Genomic DNA, 24,397 nt, shown 5'->3' on the forward strand with positions numbered 1-24,397 from the left:
GAGTCCCCTTGGGGCAGCCAGGGTGAAGGTGGCCATCACCCACCTTGGGCTGGGGGGTGGTCGTTCCCTGTTGGGGGGCAGGATGAGCCTGTTTCCAGCTCAGCACCTGCTGTGCCTGCCCGAGGGTTGCAGTGGTGGCCAGGGGGACGAGCGGGCTGGGTCCCTCCCCGTGCTTTGGGGACGATGCTCTGCAAGGCCCAGGCCACCCGCTCGCAGCACCGGTAGCAGCTTCATCCCGACTTGCTGCAGGGTCGTTAGCATGCCAGCTCCATCCATGTGTCTGTCTGCGCTGTCAGGAGGTAAAACCTCCCAGTAATTAAGCTGTTTGTTCATTAGGCAGCATCACCGGCATCTCCTCTCTGCTGCTGTGCAGAGTTCGCTTTCCCGAGCTCTGGGGGATAAACGCGCCGGCTGGGAGCGAGCCCCGCTGATTGATGGAGCGAAGCCTGGATGGAGCTGTAAGAAACCAGGTTAAAAAAGTGATTTATTCAGTCAAACCTGGTCGCCTCCTTCCGCAGCCCGGCTGGGTGGCAGGAACAGATGGCAGGAGGAAATACTCCCAGCTGAACCTCGGCTCTGACAGCTGCGCCCAGGGAGGGCGATGGGGAGTGGTGCCAGGCACGGAGAGGTGGGAACTTTGCGAAGTTACCCACCAACTTCAGGGCTGCCCATCTGCTCGGTGGCCCCCTCAGCATGGGGCCAGGGCTGGGGACATGCTGCTGGCCACCTCAGGCTTTCCCGTGGCATCTTTTGGGGCAACGCGGCACAGACTGAGCCCAGAGGCAGGAGATCACCCGCTCTGCACGAGGCTGTGGGGTTACGTGCCGAGGGATGGGAGGGTGGAACGTGGGTGGCCCAGGATACCCACATCCCTGGCATCACACGGCTGCCCCGTGCATCTATCCTGCGGGGCATGGCCAGGGGCATGGGGGTCTCCTTGGGCAGAGGTGAGGGAACTGGAGAGGGGAGTCAGGTCACACGGCAATGTCTGCGCCGTGCCAGCGGCTCAGGGTGCTGCCACTGCTGCTTTGCTTTGGTGAGATACCCACCATGGTGACACTGGGAACATCCCTGACACCCACAGTGGGGCTGGCTGGGAGCACTGACAAGGGGGGTCCAGGCTCAGCAGGTCCAGGAGGCAGCTGGAGAGCCAGGACATCATCCCCCACCCCATGGATCCACACTCTGCCTGTGGCACAGCTCATCCTGTGCAGCTGCTGGCAAGATGCTCGTCAGCCCAAGGCTGCTGCAGCGCAGGGAGATGGGGGACGTGACCCCAGGGAGCTGGGAACCAAGGCGCAGCCATTCCCAGCATCAACCCCTCTGTCCTCCCGTGTTCGCTCAGCTTCGCTGCTGCGCCCAGCCGTGCCGTGGGGGGTCGGGGAGGTGGGTGCCCACCATGCACGGGGCCTGGGATGCTGCAGAGTGTGGTTTACGCGAAGGTTTACGTGCCCGTTGCGGCGTGCCATGGGGGGTCCCAGTAGCAGCCTGAGCTGGGGACAAAGGCAGCAGGAGCAGGGCTGGCTCCAGCGCTGTCCCGCCGGCTCGGGGGAACATCCTGCGCTGAGCTCAGCCCCGCACCCACGGCCAAGCCCCGGTGCAGCAGGGATGCGGCTGCGCATCCTGCTGCAGCCTGTGCCAGGACCAGGGATGAGCAAAACAACAGCTGCTTTCCGGGCAGCCCCAGCAGAGCCCAGCACGATTCCGGAGGGCAGTGGGGCCAGGGCAGCCCGTGGGATGGGGCTGGGGGGCCAGGCAGCCCTCTGCCTGCTGCAGCCGCTGCCAGCGCGAGAGGTGGATCAGGGACAGGCGATGGGAATCAGCCCCCTGTGCAGGGGTGGGCAGGGATGCAGCCAGGCCAGCCCTCACTGCCCGGGCCGTGCAAGGTGGGAGAGCATTCTTGCACCCAGACCTGCATCTCCACGGGTTGCAGGCTTGTCTGTCCTGCTGGGAGGGTCCCCAGGGTGCCTCGGGGGAGCGGATGGAGCACCCCTGCTCCCAGTCTGTGCCAAGACTCACCCCTGTCTCCAGGGACCCCATCAGAGCTGCCAGCACTTTGCTGCACCCCAAGCATCCATGCCTGGGTGGAGGTGGGGCTCCAGCTGTGTGCCCTGGGACGGGGGTTTGGCCATGCCGAGCCTGGACCCCCCCCCCTGCCCCATCAGGGTTCCCAGCCAGCTCCGCTGTGGGTGTCAGGCATGTTCCCAGTGTCAGATCCAGCTGTCCCCAAGGTGCCAGGAGATGCCCCAGAGCATCTGCCCCAGGAGGAGTCGGGTCCTGCGGCCATCCCCAGGGCACGGCCACAGGGCTCAGCACCTCCCGGGACCACGGGCAGGGACGTGCCCCTCATCCACACTGGGGTCCCCTCACTGGGGCAGGACTGCTCGTCCCAAGGCCCCCAGTCCCACCGGAGCAGGAGCAGGGATTCGGGGGGAAGCGGGGCTGGGGGACACCTGACCCTACACAGCCAGAGCTGCGTGTGGGGGTCCCCAGGGAGCCAGGCCAGGGACAGCCGGACTACAGGTCCCGGCATGCCCAGCCACGCTCCGCACCTGCCGGGAGCGGCTGTTGTTGGCAGCGGGAGCGATGTCCGAGGGCCCTGCGTCCGCCTCCGCACCGGGAGCGGTGCCCAGCAGTGAGTACGCCCGCGGCCCGGGACCCCCGCTGTCCTGGGACTGCCTGCCCTGGGACCCCCCACTACACTGAGACCCACCACCCAGGAACTGCCCTGAGCACTGAGACCCTCCACCCTGGGACCCCCACTCTAGGACCCCCTGCTGTACTGAGATCTGCTGCCCTGGGACCCCCTGCCCTGGGACCCCCTGCTGCACTGAGACCCACTGCCCTAGGACCCCTCCGTGCACTGAGACCTGCCACCCCAGGACCCGCTGCCCTAGGACTCCCCACTGCACCGAACCCCACCATCCCCACGACCTCATGGTGCCAAGACCCGCTGCCCTGGGACCCCCCCAATGCACCGAGACCTATCACCCCCCAGGACCCCCTGCTGCGCTGAACCCCAGTACCCCCCCCCACCCCTTGGGTGTACTGAGCCCTTGGCTCTCCCAGTACCCCATCCCCCACTGGGGACACCGGGTCCCCGCTGTCACCAGGTGCCCTGTGCCCCCAGCTCCCCCCCACTGTCCCGCTTTGCCCCGGGCACCCTGAGCCCCCGCACCTCTGGGCGCCCCAAGTCCCCGGGCAGCCCCAGCGGGTGAGCCCTGGGCTGTGCCCACCGGTCCCCACTGGTCCCCTGGGGGTGTCACAGGCAGCTGCCGGAGCCCCTCACAGTGAATCTGCCTCATCTCCCCCCGTCTCCTGGTGCTGGGCTCCCCCCACAGCCCCGCTCCCATGCTCTGACACCCACACACATCTCCACGCTTCGCTGCCGAAGCCTTGGCTCCTCGCCCAGGCGGGATTTTCCCACTCCCCCAGTTTAGCAGCGGGGATGGGGTCCTTGGGGGAACGGGGCCCTGCGGGACGGCTTGGCCACGGCAGCAGCCAGCTGGGGAGGGGGCTTGGCGGTGGTGGCCAGGGGTCTGGCTGCACTTCGTGGTCGCCCACGCCTGAACCAGGAAGCCTGCGTGGGAGCGGGGAGCGTTTTCCTGCTCCGCAGGAAGCGGCTGATGCTGCTGAGGATGTTTCTGCGGGGGGAAGGGAGCGGGGGACTCGGGCACAGGGAGCCCACGGCGTGGCCAGGGCTGTGGCAGGGGCAGAGCAGCGGGTGTCGGGGGGTCACCACGTACCGCAGGTGACGGGGCTGAGCTCCAGGCTGGGGACCCCACGCCGGCAGGCGCCCATGGGACTGCCTCGCCTGCAGGGAGAGATGTACCTGGGGTCTCCTGAGCCTCGGGTGGGAGCTGACTGGCTGGTGGGGGCTGCAGCCCTGTACAACAGCAGGGACATTCCCAGCCTGGGGGGCACTGGGGATGTCCCCTGGGCTGGGGCAGGGCAGGACTGCAGCTACCCCATCCCAGCAGTGGGGCTGAGCCACCGCCTCCTCCTCACCCTCGCCCCACACATGGTCTTGCTGCTCTGCAGCCCCCTGCCCCAGGCACCTGCCGAGGCTCCTGGCAGGGTGCAGCCCCCCCCTCCCCCCAGCCTCAGGCTCCTGCCACAGCAGCTGAGGGGAAAAAATAGCCCAGAGCAAGCTCAGCCACCCCAGCACCGCTCAGCTGCCGCTGAGCATCGGCACCGGGGCACGCGGTGGGGAAGGGGCTTCATGTGGAGCCCAGCCTGGCCCTGCCGCGAGGCTGCGCGGGCAGGGAGGTGCCCGGGCAGGAGCTACGTGACGGCAGCGGGGCAGGGCAGAGAGCAGCGAGCGCATGTCTGCACCTGCACCTGGGTGCTGGTGGAGCTGGGGACCTGCTGCCCCTGGCCCCGGGTCCACCATCCCCTGGCCCCGGGTCCATCATCCCCCTGCCCTCGCCCCGCTCCCGTGGGGCAGGTGCCCAGCTCAGCCGGCTGGTGGCTGGGGGGACAGCGGGGTCTGGGGGCAGCGGGAGCTGCTTGCACAGGTCTGAACAAGGTTCCCCTGGGGAGAGTTAATGTACGTGCAGGAGCTGGGCCAAAAGGAGACGCAGGGCTCTGGCAGCCCCGGCCGAGCGCTGACTCACCAGCTGGGCGCCCTCCCCAGAGAGAGCAGCAGCGGGGAGCGGGGCAGCAGCAGCCTGGCACCTTGGCACGGTGGGTCCCTTCCTTTGCTGGGGAGAGGGAGAGGGTCGGTGGGTTTAGGGCTGGGGAACTCTTCTCCAGGCAGCATGGTGCAGGATTGGGCCACCTAGGTCTGGTGGTCCCAGTGCCGGGGGGGCTGTGGGTGTGCTTCAGTGTGTCCACAATGTCTTGTTCTCATCCTGTGTGCCGGGGAGGATCTGGCCCTGCTGGAGAGAGGTGCAGGGTGGCCTGGGTGCTGTGAAGGTGACAGCAGCCACGAGCAAATGCCAGGAGGCGGGGGTGGGGTGGGGGTGGGGGGGTGGGGGTGGGGCAGTGATTCCCTGGCATGAACCTGCTGCCAGGATCGAGGTGCTGCTGGTACTACAGCCCCCACCACAGCAGAGGTGGGAGCAGGGTGGATGGAGGTGGGGCATGAGGCTTGCACAGGAGGCTCTTGCCCCCCAGGACAGAGGGGCAGCAGTGCCAGCAGTGCCAGCAGTGCCAGCAGTGCCAGCAGTGCCAGCAGTGCCAGCAGTGCCAGCAGTGGCTGCAGCCTGAGCCAGGGTCACCGGAGGTTGCAGAGAGCAGGAGCGTGCTGGGTTTATGGCCTGTCTCGTGATGAGTTTATGGCTGGGATGGGACTGCTGCAGATGCTGCCCAGCCCTGCACTGGGTGACATGGCAGGTCCCTGCTCTGCATCCTGGTACTGATGGGGTGGAGGATCACAGCTGAACTTTGCTCTCCAAGGTGGGGCTCCTGCTGGCACCAGGCTGTGCTCACCCACTGCCGAGCGGCTCTGCGGCTCCTTCCCCTGCCCGCTCTGGCAGGGACCCAGCAGCGAGCCCAGGGGGAGCAGGGTCCTGCCCCATCCCTTCCGAGCATCGTCTCCCTTCTCTGGCACTGGTGCTGATCCGGACATGACCAAGTGTTTGCTTTGGTGCTGAGCCCCCCGTGTCACGTAGCAGCCGCCACAGAGGCAGCGCTGAGCAGGTACGCTGACCCGCTGCCATCCCCAAAACTGCCCCTCGTCCAGCAGCAGGTGGGGGCTGAGCTGGGGCTGCCCCAGTGCTGGCTGTTCCCCCCATCCCCCTGTCCACACAGCAGGGCACGGGCTGGCATGGGAGCAGGGGCACCCGAGCCCTGGCCATGTTGTCCAGGTCTCCACAAGCCCCCAGCCTGGCAGATGTCCCTGGGGAGGGTGTGTGGCCAGCCGGCAGGGATTCAGGATGTGTCCTTGGTCCCTAAAGCATCACCCTAACAGCGTCTTCTCCGCAGGCAGGGTCTGGAGAAGGGACTTTGCTGCCCACCAGTGCTGCTCCAAGGAGCTGGGGGAGAAGGTGCCTCTCCCCATGGCAGCCGGCCCCACCACGTAACGCCAGCAAAACTGGACACCACAGTCCCGCAGGAGATCCCCCCCCGCCAGCACCCACCCGCCTGCCACCTCCAGCCCAGCCCGGACTCACCTGTCGCTGCCTTGCCCCACACCAGCCCCGCGTCCCATGGGTCAGGCACAGGCAGATGCTGCGATGCTGCGACCATCACTGGTGGGTAGAGCTGGGCAGTGCCGATGGGTGGCCCTGGGGACCAGGCTGAGGGGGGTGAGGAGCTGGGGCAGCTCCAGCCTGGTCCTTCATCCCATCCCTGTGGCGTGGCCAAAGCTGAGCCACTGTCCCAGCATCCCTCACCCCATGCCGGCATCCCTCACCCTATGACAGTCTCCCTCGCCCCAGACCACCATCCCTCGACCCACACCAGCATCCCTCACCCCATGCCAGCTTCCCTCACCCCACACCAGCATCCCTTGCCCCATGCATCCCCCGCCCCACACCAGCATTCCTTGCCCCATGCATCCCCCGCCCCACACCAGCATCCCTTGCCCCATGCATCCCCCACCCCACACCAGCATCCTTCACACCATGCCAGCATCCCTCGTCCCACACCAGCATCCCTCGCCCCACACCAGCATCCCTTGCCCCATGCATCCCTCGCCCCACGCCGGCATCCCCCGTCCCACGTCAGCATCCCCCGCCCCACACCGGCATCCCCCGCCCCACGCCGGCATCCCCCGCCCCACGCCGGCATCCCCCGCCCCACGCCGGCATCCCCCGCCCCACGCCGGCATCCCCCGCCCCACGCCGGCATCCCCCGCCCGCCGTCCCCAGCACTGCTCGGGCGGGCGGAGCGTGGCCAGGAGGTGGCAGCAGCACGCCGCCCTCCGACAGCGCGGGGCGGGGGGCGGGGGTGGGGTCAGGGAGGAGCCGGGGAGAGCTGGGGCGGGGGTCCTTGAGCGCCACTCTGCGGGGGCACCCCCAGTCCCCACACGAGTGGCTTTGGGGAAGACCCAGCTGGTGGCACCAGCTCCAAACCCCGAGGGGTCAGGCTGGGCTGAGGGGTGCACGGGGGGCTGCGGTGGGGCATCCCCCCTGCACCCCCATCGTCCCGGTTGCCCCCCACCCTCGGCCGACGCCGCGCCCCTCTGTCCCCAGACCTGTGCAGCGGTGATGTCCCCGAGGTGGAGATCATCAGCCTGCTGGGCGAGCCGCTGCCCCGCTACACGCTGCGGGCTGACACCCTCTTCGGCTATGACCATGAGGACTGGCTGCGTGTCCCCCCCGCCCCCCCAGAGCCTGTGGCCCCCCTCACCCCCCAGCAGATCGAGGAGACCCTTCGGTATTTCCGTGAGTGCCCCGTCCGGGGCGGTGGGGCTGGAGAGGGCAGCGGGCACAGGCAGGACTGGTGGCACTGGGCCGGGGCAGCGCAGGAGCTAATCCTGCTAATGGGATTGATGGGCTGGATTTCCTTGGCCAGAACATCCCGGGCTAATTCTGGGAGCAGCTTCTGCTGGGCTGAGCCGGATGCTCGAAGGCAGCCCCCGTTGTACCCCGGGACCCCCTGCCCTGTGCCGTGCCTCTCTGGGGTGGGACACTGGCAGGGGGACGGGTGCCGGTGACCCCCATGGCCACTGCCCCACCAAACCTGACAGCCTGGAGTGGCCGAGGTGGGCACAGGGCCACTGCTGCCAGCAAAGCCCCCGGAGCGGTGGGGTGTGGGTGCCTGGGGGGAGACACTCACAGCCCCCATGGTCGGGGGGGACGATGCCCTGTGGTGGTGCAGCCAGCCCCGCTCAGGATGTGGGGTCGAGGGTCAGCGGCGGGGGGACAGGGGGATTATCTCTGCTTTGTGTCTGCCTCTGGCCCACGCGTGACGGGGACGGGATTAGAGCAAGGGGCTGGGGGATGGATGTGGGGCAGCAGGAGACAGATGGGGCTGGGGGCCCAGCCAGCCTGCTGGCCCCGCTCCCACCCCCCTGCCTGCGGCAGGCTGCGCTGGGGACAACCCCCTGCCGTGCCCTGCTTCTGCTTGCAGCCTTCCCCATCCAGCTGCTCCCCTCCCTGTTCGGCAGGCAGCGGGGTGCAGCCCCCAGCCATCAGCACCCCCCTACCCTGCAGCAACAGCGTAAGGGGTTGAGCCCCAAATCCCGTTTGCACGCCACAGGGCAGGGAGCAGGGCACTCAGCAGGACCCCAGGCACCCCCATCCCCTCCCCGTGGGCACAGCCCTGCTCAGCACTGGGTGCCTCACGGGTCGCGTTCCTCTGTGCCTCCAGTGCCACCAGCATGTGCTGGTGCGGAGGGGGCCCGCGCCGCCTCATCCCTTTACCCAAACCTCTAAGCCGCCATCAGAAATAGCCCCCTGTAATCTGCTTGTGCAGAGACGCAGGGGACCTGCCCGGAGGAGCAAATCCCTGGGGAGGGGATTAGGAAGAAGCGTCTCCTGCCCGTGGATGCCAAGATGCTCACTTGAGTCCTTGGGGTCCCTGGGGGTGGGTGCCCAGGTGAGCTGGCCGGGTCCCTGTCCTCCCACTCGGCAGAAACACCGGTGCAAGGAGGAGGGAGAGGCTGGGACGGAGGGTCCAGTGGTTACAGCAGGACGCGGTTTGGGTCAGGGTCCCAGGTGGTGGGGGTCCAGCAGGCAAATAAAAGCACCATGCGATGATGAGGGGCAGCTCCAGCCCCCAGCCTCGCCGATTCATCGATTAATTCGGTACTAATGAGAAACAACACTGGGACAGGTGATGGGGGCAGGCAGTACCTACGTTGGCGTTACCAGCATCACGCTCAGTGCGTTGTGGTGCTGTGGCATGGGGTCTTCGGTGCAGCCCCGCTGCCCCCCCCAGCAGTGAGGCTTGTGTTACGTGCCAGCCAGCTCCTCCATAATTCAGCACGGGATGATTTATTCAGCTCTTCTGCTTCGGTGCTGCCTTCGCACAAGTGTGGTTGTGGGGGTGCTGAGTGTGCCAGCCAGGGAGCGTGGGGCAGCCTGGATGGGGCCCGGGGGGGCCCATGCTCAGAGTAGGGGGGTGCTGAGCAGGGCAGGTTGGAGGGGGATGGAAAAGCCCTTTGCTGGCTTGGGGACCTGGCAGGTCCCAGCACCGCACTGGGCACCCGCACATGCAGGATTTGCGGTGGGCCGTGTGGGACCCAGGCCTGGCCTGGCACGGGGCAGGGAGCTGTGGCAAAGGCTGTACCCGGGCATAAGCCGGCCGTGCCGGGGACCCCAGCCCTGCAGCCCGGGGCTTGAGGGAAGGACCCGAGACCTCCCCTCATCCCTCCTAAGGGGCAGAAGCCGCCGTCTGTGTGTGACCCGTTGGGTCAGCCCAGCGCAGCTGCTGCTCAGGGACCGGTGACCCTTCAGTGTCCCCTCTCGGTGGTCAGCACTCACCACCACCCGTGGGGACCCGCGTGCCCAGACCCCCCCACATCCACAGGCTGGGGGGCGAGAGGCGGGACACAGAGCCCAGCTGCACCAGCACCCCAGGGCTGAGCAGGATTGTCCCAGTGGGTCCCCAGGGCGCCTGGGGTGCCTGATGGAGAGCATGCCCCGGGGACACCCTGACGGGGACCGTGTCCCCAAGGCCTTTCGGGGGAGCGTGCAGCAGCGAGCCTCCCCACGCCGCGGGGGGAGCGGGGGGAGCCCCCGGCCCCGCCCCCAGCCCCGGCCCCGCCGCGGTGGGACGCTCCCGGCAGGTGCGCGGAGACGGGGCGACCCTATAAATAGGGGCGGGAGCGACTGGCTCGGCTCGGCTGGGCGGCTGCGGTGGGCTCGGCTCGGCACGGCTCGGTTCGGCTGCGGTGGGCTCGGCTCGGCACGGCTCGGTTCGGCTGCGGTGGGCTGGGCTGGGCGGCTGCGGTGGGCTGGGCTGCGCTGCGCTGCGGTGGGCTCGGCTCGGCACGGCAGGATGGAGATCTGGAGCAGCCCCGCCGCCTACGACGAGCTGAACGGGAACGCGGAGCGGGGCGCCGGCGCCGACCCCCTCGCCCGGGAACTGGAGGAAGGTGAGGGCGGCTCGGGCCGGGGTCTCTTCCCCCGGGCGGGTGCTGTGACACCCACCCCCCCCCCCCCCCCCCCCCCCCCCCCCTCCTCGCCCGGTCCGTGCGTCTCCCGCCGCGGGGTGCGCAGCCCCGGCCCCCCTGACCGCGCCGGGTCCCTTGGGGGCCGCTGGGCCACCCTGAGCGCTGGGAGGGCTGTCCCCGCGGGGGGGAGCGGGCAGGGGGCCGGGGGGGGGGGCGTGGGGATGGGGCTGTGCCCCGCCGTGGGGCGCGGGTCCCCGCGTTGCGCCGGATCAGGCCCGCGGTGGGGCGGGGGTTGATGTGTTTGCCAGCGCTGCAGCCCCCGGTGCGTCCCAGGCCCTGCTGCTCGCTCAAACTGTAACGATGCTCATGCTCTAATTATTTCCAATTAATGGCTCAGGGGCCTGACGAGGTGCAGTCGGGGACCCCTGCAGGGCACAGCCCCCGCTGGGGCGGGGGTCAGCCCCTCTCCCCACGGACGTGCCCGCTGGGCTACGTGCCCACGGGGGTGCGGGGCCAGCACCCGGGGCAGTGGGGGACCCGGTGGGATGGGGGTGTCAGGTGGGGGCTTTGCCATGACAACACGCGCACGCCATTACACAACCCCGGCTGGGGCGTAATGGGATTTGTGTGACTGAGCCTCTCCAGTTAACCCACTTTGTCTGCCCAGCTGGGGAGTGTTGCCACGGCTGGGGGTGCAGGTGCAGGCTCTGAGTGCAGCTGGCGCTGCTCTGCAGGGGAAACTGAGGCACGGGCACTGGGGGCAGCTGGACATCAAAGGCGGCGTTGGGAGCAGCTGTGGGGTGCAGGCAGGGCCCGGGGTGCAGGCAGGGTCTGGGGCTTCGTGCTCACTGCCAGCTCGCTCCCACCGTGCAGCCCCAGCGCTGCCATCTGGGTGCGTGCCCGGCACTGTCTGGCAGCTTCTGCAGGCACAGTTGGCAGAATTGGTGCTGGGGGGACAGACGTCCCCATCCTCACGCCACTTCTCCCTGCCAGAGACCCAGATAACGGCAGGGGGGGAGGCAGAGCTTTAGCTGGGGCCCAGCTCGATGCAGCTGCTCGATACTGAGATGACCTGCCTGCAACTGCTTGTGCCCTTGCACCGGCTTGTGCTCCTGCAGCTGCCTTTGCCCTGTGGCTCAGCGTGGATTGCTGCGCTGCTGCAGCTGGAGGGGCATCGGGTGGGTGTGGGGTGCAGCATCCTGAGAGGATGCACTCTGCCTTGGCCAGCTTCTCCAGGGAGAAACTAGGGCAGGGCTGGCTTCCCAGGGGGAGATCTGGGGGAGGGGGCTGGGGACAGATTGGAGGGGACGCTGCCTGTGAGCCCAGCTCGGTGTGGTGCCACCCACTGCTATTTATACTGGAGCTCCAGCCTGCTTTATGCCAGAGATGTCGCCTCTGATCCCATCTCTGCTGCCTGCTGTTCCCCATCCCTCCTTCCCGTATCCCTGTGTCCCGTGGTGGGGCTGGCACTATGTCCAGACTGGGGTGGTGGGTGCAGCGAGGGGGGGGGGGGTCAGCATCTTTCCTGCTGCCCCAGGATGTGGGCAGGGTTGGGGGGCGAGGTGGGAACATCCCGTTTGCCGTGATGCTGTCACAGCTGTGAGCATCCCTGCCTGCCTCTGCCCTGCGCCACGGCTGGTGCTGCCAAGCAGATAAAAACTCCTTTTTGGTGACCAGCACGGAGCAGCCTCGTGTCACCTGCAGCAGCCACCTCCTGTCCCCTCCACCGTGCAGGGCAGCTGATGGGCAGCAGTGACATGGGGCAGGAGGCAGCAGGGGGACGCAGTGTGGGGAGGTCTCACCCTTCTCCTTTCTCCCTTCTCCCCCAGTCCTGTGCACTGAGCGGGTGGTCAGGATCACAAAAACCTACCACGACATTGATGCTGTCACCAACCTGCTGGATGAGGTATGCTGGTGCCTGGCCTGGCATGGGGACCGATGGGACCTCAGGGATGCAGGGGTGGGTGAGGGCTGGGGGGTAGGGGGCAGAGCAGGGGATGGGCCCCGGATGACACAGCCCTGCCCCTTGCAGAAGGAGCGGGACCTGGAGCTAGCAGCGCGCATCGGGCAGTCCCTGCTGAAGCAGAACCGGGGCCTGACTGAGCGCAACGAGCTGCTGGAGGAGCAGCTGGAGTTGGCCAAAGAGGAGGTAACGGCCCCTGGGGCCGGGGTCCTGGGCTCAGCCCCCTGTGTGCCTGGGCTGGGGGCCAGGGGTGGCTGTGGTCCCCTCGACCATGCCCTGAAAGCCCCTTCCCCTCCCAGATTGCGCAGCTGCGCCACGAGGTCTCCATGCGGGACGACCTGCTCCACTTCTACACCACGACGACGGAGGAGAGCGAGCCCACCTCCACCACCTCCACACCGTGAGTGGGGGTCCCTGTCCCACCGCTCGCTCAGGGCAGGGCTGCTCCTGGGGGGCTGTGCAGAAACATTGGGCAGGAGCCATCACCACCCTGGGGTAGCACCAGGGCTGGTGGTCCTTTCCCTGCTGCAAATGCCTGCCTGGGAGCTGGGGGCAGGGTGCTGGGTGGGCAGCCCCATCCTGCCCACACTGCAGGTGCTCAGCGCCCTCCCTGCCATCTGCAGGCTGCGCCGGCACGAGTCCTCGCTGTCCCTGCAGCAGTACTTCCAGTACGACACGCTGCAGCAGAAACTCAAGTGCCTGGAGGAGGAGAACCAGAAGCTTCGCATGGAGGTGAGCGGAGCCGGCTGGTGGGACGCCCCTCTCTGTGCCCACCTCTGCCCCACTCGCTGCTGGGGGCCTGAGCTGGGCCCTGGGGAGGCTGCAGGTCCTGCCTGTCGCACTCAGCCCCTCCGACCCTCTCCCCCAGGCCACCAACATCGCAACCGAGACCTGTCAGTACGAGGACCAGGAGCAGCAGCTGATGATTGACTGTGTGGAGCAGTTCTGTACGTGGGGGTGGGCTCGCCGGGGGCAGCTCCTCTCCGCGCTTGGGCTGGGGGGTCTGCAGGCACTGCCCAGCATTGCTGCATGGGCTGGGGCTGGGGGGCCGTGCCCTGGTGCTGATGGACCCCGGGTCTCCCCCAGCCGAAGCGAGCCAGCAGGTGGTTTACCTTTCCAACGAGCTGGCCCGCAAGGTGGAGGACACGGCGCGGCAGCAGGAGGACATCAGCCAGCTCCTGGCGCAGGTCGCGGACCTGCAGCAGAAGTGCCGCACGGTGAGTGTCCGCTGCCCGTGCCGGGGGGTGCCAGGGGAGCACGGGGCACAGCCCCCTGACCTGCCCACTCTGTCCACAGTACGGCTCGGAGGTGGAGGAGCTCCAGCAGCACCTGGCTGTGGCCAAGGAGGTGCAGCAACAGCTGCGGATGGAGGTGAGCCCTGCAAGGGTCCCGCTGTGGGTGCCCCAGCTGCTGGGGGGTCCTGTTCTGCCCGGGCCATGCCTGAGCTGTGCCCGTGCCCGCAGCTGCGGGACCTGCAGGAGAAGTACACGGAGTGCGGCGGGATGCTGCAGGAGGCCCAGGAGGAGGTCAAGAGCCTGCGCAGCCGCAGCCTGCCCAACAGCACCGTCAGCCGCTACGGCGCTCCCAGCCTCCTGCCCGTGGTGAGCGGGGGGCACGGGCAGGGTGGGGGGGTGGAGGGCTCCGCTCTCCCCTCTGCTGACACCGGGTCCCCCATGTCTCCAGGACTCGCTGGCGGCTGAGATCAAGGGGACGATGAGGAAGGGGGCAGACAGCTCCTCCTCGGACTACAAGTGAGTGCTGGCAGCGGTGGCGTGTGCTGGCCCATGAGGCAGGGTCTGGGGGGGCTGGCTCAAGGGTCCGTCCCTGCCCGCAGGAGCTACCGGCGCGTCTTTGAGACGGTGAAAGCGGTGAACCAGGCGGCCAAAGCCAAGTCTTGCTCAGAGTCTCCCCACAACATGCCGGGCTCCAAGCAGTTGTCAGCTGCCACCTCCGGAGGGGCCAGCACCCCCCACACCAGCTGCTCCGGCCCAGGGGGCACCCAGTGAGTGCTGCAGCGGGAGCGGGCTGGGCGGGATGGAGCTGGGCTCTTGGCGAGATGTTGATCCCATCGGAGCATTAATCAATGTGGCCAGCCTGGGGAGGGGGCGGGGGGCACGCGTGGCTGGATCCTGCTGCTGGCTGGGGTCTGGCATGGTGGGGGGTGGTGCAGGACTGTGGCCCCAAGCACCCTAATGTGCGCCTGCTGGCAGGGCCGAGGGGGCCGGAGAGGAGCCCCGGGCGGCCCCCGGGCAGCAGGACCTGGAGGCAGCGGTGCAGCGGCTGTCGGTGCGGCAGCAGAGCCATGCCTCGGAGGAACGTTCCTTCTTCGAGGCCGAGCGGGAGCGCAAGCTTTGGCGGCTGAGGGATGGTGAGAGCTCCAGTGGCTTCCTCACCCCCAATGAGAGCATCATCTTCACCGGGACCAACTACTCAGGGGGCTCGGAGCTCACCGCTGGCTCCGGCTTTTCCCTCAGCTCCCTCACCTACCTGCCTGACAAGCTGCAGATTGTGAAGCCCCTGGAAGGTGAGGGGGTGGGGGGCTTCCCAGTGTGCAGAGCCGGAGTTGCTGGGGGGGGTCCCACGACACCAGCTGATCCCCCCTGGCTGTGTCCCTCCCCACCCAGGCTCTGTGACTCTCCACCACTGGCAGCAGCTGGCACGGCCCAACCTGGGTGGGATCCTGGTGCCCCGTCCCGGGGTGCTCACCAAAGACTTCAGGCAGCTGGACATTGACCTGGAGGAGGTCTACAGCCTCAACGACCTGGAGGAGGACGACGTGGACGCCGGCTCCTTCCAGCTGCTCCCTACCTCAATGCCTGCCAAAGCCAAGGAGCGCCCTGGGGGTGAGCGCGGGGCAAGGGGCCGGAGGGGACGCGGCCCCCAGGATGCTCCTGCCCTCCTGCCCAGGCTGTCCCCCACCCCCCGCCGCCCTCTCCCCCCCTCTTGCAGCAGCCTGTCCCTGCCACCCGTCTGTCCCCGCAGGGATGCTCCTGCAGCCGCACCTGCAGGAGGGCTGTCCCACAGCTGGCATGCGAGTGTGCCCGGCCGCCTGCAAGGGACAGGTCTGGGAGCAGCCTCAGGTCCTGCTCCCAGTTGTGCTTCTCGGAGCAAGCGCCGGAGCTAACTGCTGCTGGAGCTGTGCCCCGTGCATGCAGCTTTCTGCTGGGGGTGGCAGCTCCCAGCCCAGCTTCGCCCCCCCTCTGCCCAGAGCCCTGCTCTCCGTCTGTGTCGTGCCGCCCCCCCCCTCCCCGTTAACCCCGTGTCTCCTGTCCCTTCCAGTGTTCCTCTCTGTTAACAACCTTCCCCAGACCCTGTCTACCTTCACCATCACCACCTGCCACATCCTCCACCCCACCACTGAGATCACCACTGTGACACCCAGGTAAGGCGCGTGGCCCTCCCACCGCCTGCACTGCCACCCCAGCCCCCTGCCCTCCCCCAGCCCTCTCCTCTCCTCATGCCTGGCCCTGTGCAGCTCGAAGCCGCCTGCAGCCCCTGAGCCACGCCTGGCGCTTGAAATGTCCCCAAATGTGGTTGCATGAGTGGCTGTGTGCCTGGGGATGTGCACCCCCCAGGCTGCTGGGACCAGCCCCCCCCCCTCTGTGCTGCAGCACCCCCATGGGAAGGAGAGCCTGGACCACAGGTCCCCAGGGATGGAGCAGCGTTGGCTCCTGGCACGGGCAGGGACTTTCCTTCCCTGGGAGCAGACGTGGCTTCCTCCTCCCTGCACTTGTGCATCAGCCAGGACCTTTCCCCCAGCCAGGCACTGGGCTGCCCGTTAATTAATGAGCACTGTTACTTAGCCCTAATGAGCCCCTCCAAGGCTTGTTGGGGGTTGGTGTGAGCTGGAGTTCACTGCGCTGTTAGACAAAACCCTGCATGTTTGCAAAAATGCTTGTGGAGCAGCAACCGCGACCTGTCCCCTCCTGGCTGCCTGGGAGCTGGGGGGGGGATGACTATGGCTGCAGCCCCCCCAGCACCGCGCCATCAGCTTGGGGGCCCTGGGCAATGCTGCAAGCATGGGGGTCTCCCATTAGCTGAATGAGCATGTGAGAAGGAGGAAAGGGGGCCCTGCTCTGCCTGAGGCCCCCCCGACACCTGCGGCAGCATCCCCCAGGACAGGACCCCCCACTGACCCCCACTTCTCCTCTCTCTTCCCCTCCAGTCTGTATAACGCCGTCGTGCCTTCTTGTGGGCCCCTTGCGGGGCTGAGCCCTGGCAGCCCCTCACCGGACCTGTCTTACCCCACGCTGACACCTGGCCCCGGACCCCCGAGCACCCCCCTGGGACTTGTCAGGCTCTTGCTGGTGCAGGGCATCTCTGCCTCAGTGCCAGGACTGGGGCCGCAGTGGCCCCTCCAGCTCCCCTCTCAGGACCTCCAGCACGCTGACACCCGGCCCTTCCCTGCGCCCGGGGGGCAGGACAGACCCCCACCCAGGAGCAGCATCTTCAGCTTGAACCTGGTGGAGAATCTGCGGCGTCTGGGGCTGGACAAGGTGGTGGCCAGAGGGGAGATGTCCTACGCCCGAGTGGAGCGTGGGAGAGCCCGGGGCGTGCTGACCTGACGGTGCTGCGGAGCCCCCAAGCTCAGGATGAGACTCGTCCCCTTTGTCCCCATCCACTGGGAATGGAGACGGGCCAGGCTGTCAGCCTCAGCCCTGGTGCTGCCCCAGGACCTGCAGCACCCCCAGCCCCGGATCGAGGGGCTTTGCCCTGGCTGCAAGGACAGACCCCCTGTGGTGCCCCGTGGCCCCAGTGCGATGCTCCCTGGCCCCGTGTTACGCTGGGGCAGGGGTCCTGTGTACCTGGAGCTGTGTGTGGTGATGCTCGGGGGGGGGCAGCTCTGGGCAGGGGGTTCCGGCTCTCCCTGTCCCCCGCTGGGGGGGGTACGGACCCTTCGCAGGAGCCGCTTGCTGGCAATAAACTGTTCCTACTTCTGTGGAGCCTGTCGGAGGAGCAAAGGGCAGCTCGGCCCTTTGGGGGGCTCGGGAGGACCGATCTGAGCCGAGGTGAGACCCCCACCCCAGGCCCAGCATCTCGGCTGGTTTTTAAAGGGAATAGTGGTTTTAAACGTTTTCCTGCCCATGCAATAGCAGTAGCAGCAGCCCCCCCCCCTGGCTCGGGAGACACGGGTGGTGGGTATTTCTCAGGATGTAGCGGTTGCTCCGGCCGTGCCCCGTCCCCTGTTAAATAAATGTGAAGTCACGAAGCAGCTCATGCGGTGTGCCATGTCTCTGCTGTTGCATCTCTCTGCCCTGCGCTTCCTGGTGGGGCTGGGGGTGAAGCCCACCCGACTGTGCCCCCTCCCAGCTCTTCCCAGCAAAGACACGAGCAGCAGCAGCCGTAGTGCCAAAGCTTTATTGCGGGAAGAGACATGCACCGAGCGTGCCGGTGCTGTGCACAGCGTGGCCAGCCCAGCAGCTACACGGCATCGGGGGAGTCCTCGGCGCTGCGGCGGCCGAAGTCCATCCAGTCGGGGTAGTAGTGGTCGTGCAGAGCCTCCGTCCCCTTGTCCCCGTGCACGTAGCCCTTGTGGTCACTCAGCTCTGCTGGGACAAGGGCAGCAGGTTAGAGCTGCCCCGGGCTGGGAGCTGGCGGGGGGGCGGGGGGACGGGGGCTGGGCTGTGCCTTATGGAGCCCCCCGAGGGCTGCCCACCCTGTGCATCCCGGTACCTGTGAAGATGTGGGGCAGGAACTGGACGAGGTGCTTCTGCTCCTGGGACAGGGACTCGGGCCAGTCCCGCCGGATCAGGCTGGCGGGGGGCTGGTGGGGGTCCCGTGCAGTGCCCGGCGCCTCCGCTGCGGGCCGGCACAGGCAGGCGGTCACCGCGATGGTGAGGGTGAGGCTGATGCACACCGCCTTCATGGCTGGCGAGACCGAGTGGGGAAAGAGAGCAGGGGGCTGCAGCCACCGAACCGAGGACACGTGCTCAGCTTGCGGTGAGGGGAGCAGGGTGCTTGTCCCCAGGATACGGCCAGTTCCCAAGTCCCCTCTGTCCCTCCCAATGGGCCCCTTAGGCCCCTCATCCCTCCCATGTAGTCTGCAAGCCTTCTCCATCCCTCTCTCCTGGCTGGTCCCCAAATCCCCATGAGCCATAGAATCAAGTTGGGGGGATCCATAAGGACCATCAAGTCCAACTCCCTGCTCCTTGCAGGAATACCGAAAACTAAACCATACGACTAAACGTGTTGTTCAAATGCTCCTTGAACTTGTCCCCATGGTATGGCCAGTCCCCAAGCCCTCTCTGCACCTCTCATCTGGTTCCCGAGTCTACTCTGTCCCTTCTGTCTGGACCCTGAGTCCTCTCCATTCCTCTCACCTCACCCCCAAATCCCCTCTGACCCTCTCACCTTGTCCCCAAGTCCCCTCTGACCCTCCCGTCTGGTCCCCAAGTCCCCTCTGTCCATCTTGGCTGGACCCCAAATCCCCTCCTTCCCTCTTCACCTCGTCGCCAAGTTTCCTCCATCCCTCTCATCTAGTCCCCTCCATCCCTTCTGTCTGGTACCAAGGTCCCCTCCTACCCTCCCATTTGGACCCCAAGACCCCTCCACCCCTCTCACCTGGTCCCCAAGTCCCCTCTGTCCCTCCCATCTGGTCCCTGAGTCCCCTCCATCCCTCTTCACCTGGTCCCCAAGTCCCCTCCACCCCTCTCACCGGTCCCCAAGTCCCCTCTGTCCCTCCCATCTGGTCCCCGAGTCCCCTCCATCCCTCTTCACCTGGTCCCCGAGTCCCCTCCACCCCTCTCACCGGTCCCCAGGTCCCCTCCGTTCCTCTCTCCCAGCCAGTCCCCGAGTGGCCTCTGGCCAGTCCCCCTGGTCCCCCTGGGACTCACCTGCTGGGTGTGGGGCTCGGTGGGGCGGGGGGCCGGGGGGTCTGTCCAGGGCCGCTCCAGCTCGGTCCCACTTTTAAAGGCGCTGCCACTGCTGCCCCACCCCGGAGCGGCTCTGCGCACCCCACAGGCGCACGTATACGTGGCTGTAGGCGGTATGCATAAACAAACATATAACCGCTTTATCCAGCCATACCCATCATCTACATGTGTGTATTTTATACATACACACATTTAGATTGATGTATACACACATACAGATATATGTGTATAGCTACATATAAACATCCATAGGTATAGCATCTATACACATACAGATATATATATATATCAATACATATAAACATCCGTAGGTATAGCTGTAGCTATAGCTCTCTGTGTGTATATAGCTATATATATTGCATGTACACATGTGTATGCATAGACTGAGTGCCCATATAAATACGCGCACACACATGCACAGCCTGATAGTGCTGTATCCATAGATACACATGCATATGTCCATATACATATGCATACATGCACATATACAGATATAGGTACTTGTATACATATATAGGTATGTTCATATATAGCTACATATGGATGTATGGAAATATAAATCCAGGTGGAGTTAGCTGCAGGGTACTTAGCCTTGGCTGCACGTATGTATATAGAAAAGTATAGCTATTTATCTAGCTGAACACACGCACACACCTATACATACCTATCTATATACCCACATACATACTTAGAAATACTTCGAGTTCTGTATAAACATACATATACACAAACACGCAGATATGTATGCATGTAAATACATATATCCATGCATATATAACTAACTAAAAGATACAGATGTAGCTGCAGATGTATATATAGATGTATATACATACATGTAGATCTAGACAGAGATAGACTGTTAGAGTTCGGGGTGTGTGTGAGGTGATTGCTCCCATGTTTAGTCTGTTCGTCCGCCATGCATTCATGCATAGATAGATGACTGTATACATCTATATGTACGCATACAGATGTATGTGTATAGGTAGGTTTATTTGCAAGGCAGCTGTACGGAGCCATTGGCCACAGCACTGTGTGTGCATACATACCTGTATATGTGTAGGTGTGTATAGTTTATATCTTTGTGTTTAAATAGATGCATAATTAAATGCATACACAGCTTATACATACACATATATGTATAGCTCCATCTAGACAGAAATGGAGGTATAGCTACAAAGGTATAGCTATAGATACAACTGATAGCTGTACATACAGCTGTAATTTGCCCCACTGTGTGTGTGTGTGTGTACACACATGTATGTGTGGCTGTCTGTGTATATACGTGTATGTGTGGAGACTATATGGGGCAACCTGCCCCAGTGGCATGTGTGTGTTGCTGTCTGTGTACATGTTATATGTTTATATGTATACACACACACACACATATTATGCACATACAATAGGGGGCAATTGCCCCATATATTCTCCATCCACATAAACATACGTGTGCACATTTGTCTGTATCTATATGTATACATATGCATATGTATGTATATTGAGATTGCTACATAAGCTATACTGTACCTAATATATAGCTCAAGCTATACTGCACCTATTATACGTGTAAGTCTATACATATATATATGCATGTCTACATATACATCTGTGTGTGTATATAGACACACACGTATCTACCTACATACCTACATCTATGTCTGTATATATGTATCCATACATGTATTTCCGCCCATTTCTGCAGCTCTGGTGTCTGTCCCCCCCCCCCCCATTTCTGCAGCTCTGTTGTGTGTCCCTCCCCCACTCCAAAAAGCTTTGGGGTGTCATGGCACGGGTGGGCACTGCTCCCTGCTTCTGTCCATGCACGGCCACCAACCCCAGCGCCCTGGTTGGGGGTACGCCATGCCCACCCCAAGGCTCAGCACCACCCAGCACAGCCCCCCCAGCACCACCCGGCCCCCCGGTAAATCCTTTGCTGCCACCACCCTTTTCTTCCAATATTGATAGTTCCTCTTCCCTGTATTTACCCTCATCTTTGCAGGGAACATTTGTCTCCCTCCTTCAATAAAATGTGTGGGAGTGACATGCCACGGATGGGGGGGCACGTCACCACCAGCCCGTGCCCCCGGTGCTCGGGGGGGCTGGTATCGCTGCTCCCCAAACGGCCCCTGCATAAATGGGCTTTAAATGGGCAGGAAGGCGGCGGCGCTCGGCACCCGCCTGCTCGGCAGCGGTCAATCGCTCGCTCTGCCGAGTGGTTTTTTGAAAAGGAACAAACACATTGTTTTGCAATTTCTCATTTTTAATGGCTCAATCTGGGCCAAATGAGCCGTCAGGGTGATGGGAAGGCAGCGGCCACTTCCTCCAGTGCGATGGGCTCCGCAGCCCCTTGACGCAGGTTGGTAGCTGGGGGGGTCGATTCTGCCAGCCCTGGTTGCACCGCGGAGGTCGGGTCTATGACGGCCGCTGCTTAGAGCATCGCTCGCCTCTGCCCAGGCTTCTGGCCCGTGCTGGCAGAGGGACGCTGGGCCGAGCCGGTGCCTCCATCTTTCAGGGCTGTGAGCTGCCTGGCAAAGCCCAGCGAGGAGAAATCCCAGCTCCGTGCACTCAGCGAGGCTCCAGCGCAGGCTGGGGAAGCTGAATTTTGGAGCAGAACCAGCTCGGAGATTGCATGGCGTGGTGCTGCGGCACACGCACGTGCTCCGGTGTGAGCGCCGGCCACAGCGCTGCCAGCGCTCACTTGCCGGGGTGCCGGCAGCTCTCCAGGTCCCCGGCCTCCACAGAGCACCCCGAGGTGCTTTGCATTACTGGAACAATTTGGTTTTCAAGAGCAAAGTCTCCCAGGAGTAAATGGCAAAGCGAACCGATCGCTCTGCCGCAGCACCTGGAGAAAGGCTGGAAAATCAGGCTCGTTGCAGGTAGCGAGTGATGGGATGCAACGCTGTTCTTTGGAAAGTGCCAGAAGCACAAGTGGCTGCCCAGGCAGCTCCCTGCCTTTCCACCGCCGCCGCGCAGGGTGCCAGCCTCACCAAAGCACCCCGGCCCTCGCAGCCAGCGGGCTTGGGTCTGCGGCCGCATCGCCGGCCGCGGGATGGACAGGGCCAGGCTGCCCCGCAGGGACGCTCACGGACTTTCTGCTGCTGTTGTACAGGCGGTGGTACACTTCACATCGCTCCGGTGCAGCCCCTGTAACCAGAACCGCTCTAAAAGGGCACGTTTTATCTGAGGGGCTTCACTCTTGCTTGCTGGGGGTCTCCCAAGCTCAGATAGAAGCGCCCCTCAGCCCATGCGTGGCGGCAGAGCGGGGACCCGGGTGGCAGAGCCCCCCCTCGCCGCAGCCGTTTGTCCCTGCCAGAAGCAGAAGTGCTGACCCTCGCGAAGGGAGCACAGCACGTTCAGAACTCCGGCCTAGGAAGGGAATGACTCAACACCCACATGCTTGCAGGCGGTTTTCCCCAGCTCCGCGAAAGGCACAGCACCCAGGCTACTCCTCTTCCCACTCCCACAGCGGGCGACACGGGGAAACGCTGCCCCCGTCCCCACAGCGCTCCCGGGGCTGCACATCCCACCCTGGTGCTGCTCCAGAAGCACCGAGCCAGCCTCACTGCTAACAGAAAGCGAGGCACTTTGGCTCCAGAAAGCAACGGAACACACCAAGCGAATGCTTTTGAAAACCATTTTTATTTAAATAAGACTTTAAATACATTACATAAAACATTAAAAATTAAACCAAAAATCTGTTACTTCACAGAGCATTAGGCAGCAGCTGCTAGTAACACATAAGCTCTGCAGCTCTCTACAATGATACTCATTACATTAGTCCAAAATTGATCCCTTGTCAAAAGTTTAACCCAAGTTCCTTCCAGTACACCAGCCCGGTATCTCGGGGCTTGGAGGGTACCAGCACCTGCCAGGCCTGAACTGCAGACATCCAGCCTTGAGGTCACTCTTCAGTTACTCCTCTTGTTCAAAGTCAAGCTTCCCCAAATCCCTCTGCCACCAGGAGCCAACACTGCCTAGCGGGAAGGCGCTATCGCCGTGTGCCATGTCATGGCTCACGCTTGGTGCCTCGCTCTGTGTAGGACTGCGGGAGGCACCGTGAGTTACCGTCCATCGGGATGGAAGAGCAGCTGGACTGAGGAGCGATCCGGACAGTCTCTGGACTGACAGGCTGAGTCCCTTGGCTTAACTTGGAACATCTGGTTACTTTTAGCTTCAGGCTGGACCATGCCAAACGCCCGATTTACCTCTGTTAAATGAGGGACAGCAAGACGAGATAGCATGGGCTCTTGTCAGTTTATTACATCACTGAATTACACTAGTCCAGACTGAACAGTGGACCCAAGATTTTTACATTACATAAACCGGCTGGTTTTAAACTTATGACAAGGGAGAGATGGGAATTTCATGGTAAGGAAATCTTCTTGCATAAAGCTTCAGTGACCCACAGGCACTTAAAACCCATGGACTTTCAGCTGGTCGTCTTTAGCCAGTCCAATCTGTAAGAAAGAAAACGCACTTTACAGCACACCGAAGCAGAGAGACCTCTGTGCACATCTATACGCATCTACGCTACAGGCACCACAGAACTGTTGCGTTTCTGCTCCCCCCTAAAGTCTGGAACAAAAGTTAGATGGCTACTGCAAAACCTTGCCGGACGGTAGCTGCCTCAAGCAAGAATTTCAAGAACAGAGCGAGCTTCCTCCATCAGCCTGTTCTTCTAAAGCTAAGGGAATCAGAACCCGCATAGTTATTAACAAGGAAACTTGCGTTTAGGCTAGCAGGTAGCTGGCGCGTGCCGCACACCGCAGACTGCCTACCTCCACGAGGAACTGGCATATGTTCTTGCGCTGGTCACCTTGCAACTGAATCACTTCTCCATATTCGGGGTGCTCAATTACAGTACCATTGCAGGCGAATTTCTGCAACAAAGACCAACAGCCTCCTCAGGATTGACACCCACCGAAAACGCCGCCCCCGGCCCCCCCTCCCTGTGCGGGCGAGGGGCTGCGCCAGGCTCCCCCCGCAGCACCCACCTTTTTGAAGGCTTTCACCAGTTTCTTTTTATCGTAATCATCCGCGATGCCCTGGACTGTGGTGAGGGTCTTCCTGCCGTTCCGCTGCTGGATCCTTATATGGATGTAGTCCTCAGTGCCGGCAGGGAGCAGGTCATCACCCTTACTTGCATCAGCAAAGGGGTCTGGGGGGAGAGCGCGCCCGTCAGCCCCCGGCCCGCCACCGCCCACTGGCCTTCCCACCGGCCGCCCCGCCTTCCCATTGGCCAGTCCGCCCGCCCGTCAGCGCCAGGCCCCGCCCTCCCCCCCCCCGCCGCGGCTGACGCAACCGGCCCCGGGAATAGCAACTGCGCCACGGGGCGGGGCCGCCCCAGGGCGGGGCCCCCAGGCCGCTCCCCCCCGGCCCGGCCCCGCCGCCGCACAAAGGGCCTCACCGAAGGGTTGGAGGTTCTGGATAGCGGACATACGATACGCTTCCCTTCCCTCGGCGGAGGCGGCGGCGGCGGAGCGGCGGGGCGGCGGCGGCGCGAGCGGGTCTCGGCGGAGGATGCTCTCGCGGCGGCGGCTGGAGACGCTGTCAGGGGGG

General features: G+C 64.2%; 3 protein-coding genes and 1 long non-coding RNA gene across 5 annotated transcripts; 1 reads left to right on the forward strand and 3 right to left on the reverse strand.

Annotated features, from left to right (window-relative positions):
* Nucleotides 1–81: 81 nt before the first annotated feature.
* LOC121098897 lies at nt 82–9,229 on the reverse strand. Its single transcript, XR_005831367.1, has 3 exons — nt 7,297–9,229; nt 6,117–6,294; nt 82–456 (listed from the first exon to the last, which is right to left on the reverse strand). It is a non-coding gene; the product is annotated as an uncharacterized LOC121098897 (long non-coding RNA).
* Nucleotides 9,230–9,392: 163 nt separating this feature from the next.
* HAP1 (huntingtin associated protein 1) lies at nt 9,393–17,186 on the forward strand. 2 transcript variants are annotated; one of them, XM_040617386.1, is made up of 15 exons: nt 9,393–9,988; nt 11,836–11,912; nt 12,039–12,155; nt 12,269–12,369; nt 12,593–12,701; nt 12,838–12,916; nt 13,056–13,186; nt 13,266–13,340; nt 13,433–13,570; nt 13,653–13,720; nt 13,804–13,971; nt 14,180–14,493; nt 14,594–14,812; nt 15,249–15,351; nt 16,135–17,186. In XM_040617386.1, exons 1-15 carry the CDS (start codon nt 9,520–9,522, stop codon nt 16,532–16,534), a joined length of 2,568 nt encoding a protein of 855 aa, XP_040473320.1. In that variant the 5' UTR covers nt 9,393–9,519; the 3' UTR covers nt 16,535–17,186. The 2 variants fall into 2 exon arrangements, with proteins under 2 accessions (XP_040473320.1, XP_040473321.1); XM_040617387.1 differs by lacking the exon at nt 15,249–15,351 and having other exon boundaries at nt 16,135–16,299.
* A 176-nt stretch (nt 17,187–17,362) lies between these two features.
* On the reverse strand, nt 17,363–17,850 carry LOC121098896 (gastrin/cholecystokinin-like peptide). Its single transcript, XM_040617391.1, has 2 exons — nt 17,643–17,850; nt 17,363–17,515 (listed from the first exon to the last, which is right to left on the reverse strand). Exons 1-2 carry the CDS (start codon nt 17,833–17,835, stop codon nt 17,391–17,393), a joined length of 318 nt encoding a protein of 105 aa, XP_040473325.1. The 5' UTR covers nt 17,836–17,850; the 3' UTR covers nt 17,363–17,390.
* A 5,223-nt stretch (nt 17,851–23,073) lies between these two features.
* Nucleotides 23,074–24,397, reverse strand: EIF1 (eukaryotic translation initiation factor 1). The gene is made up of 4 exons (XM_040617390.1): nt 24,246–24,397; nt 23,833–23,996; nt 23,617–23,718; nt 23,074–23,295 (listed from the first exon to the last, which is right to left on the reverse strand). Exons 1-4 carry the CDS (start codon nt 24,274–24,276, stop codon nt 23,251–23,253), a joined length of 342 nt encoding a protein of 113 aa, XP_040473324.1. The 5' UTR covers nt 24,277–24,397; the 3' UTR covers nt 23,074–23,250.

This window comes from Falco naumanni, chromosome 18 (assembly GCF_017639655.2).
Source record: "Falco naumanni isolate bFalNau1 chromosome 18, bFalNau1.pat, whole genome shotgun sequence".
Taxonomy (NCBI): Eukaryota; Metazoa; Chordata; class Aves; order Falconiformes; family Falconidae; genus Falco; species Falco naumanni.

Coding starts and splice junctions, on each gene's coding strand:
- HAP1 (XM_040617386.1), top strand. CDS start 9,520: ATGGAGAGCATGCCCCGGGGACACCCTGACGGGGACCGTGTCCCCAAG. Junction 11,913..12,038: donor TCACCAACCTGCTGGATGAG/GTATGCTGGTGC, acceptor TGCCCCTTGCAG/AAGGAGCGGGACCTGGAGCT. Junction 13,571..13,652: donor CTCCCAGCCTCCTGCCCGTG/GTGAGCGGGGGG, acceptor CCATGTCTCCAG/GACTCGCTGGCGGCTGAGAT.
- LOC121098896 (XM_040617391.1), bottom strand. CDS start 17,835: ATGAAGGCGGTGTGCATCAGCCTCACCCTCACCATCGCGGTGACCGCC. Junction 17,516..17,642: donor CCTGCCCCACATCTTCACAG/GTACCGGGATGC, acceptor TTGTCCCAGCAG/AGCTGAGTGACCACAAGGGC.
- EIF1 (XM_040617390.1), bottom strand. CDS start 24,276: ATGTCCGCTATCCAGAACCTCCAACCCTTCG. Junction 23,997..24,245: donor CCAGAACCTCCAACCCTTCG/GTGAGGCCCTTT, acceptor CTCTCCCCCCAG/ACCCCTTTGCTGATGCAAGT. Junction 23,296..23,616: donor TATGCCAGTTCCTCGTGGAG/GTAGGCAGTCTG, acceptor TCTTTCTTACAG/ATTGGACTGGCTAAAGACGA.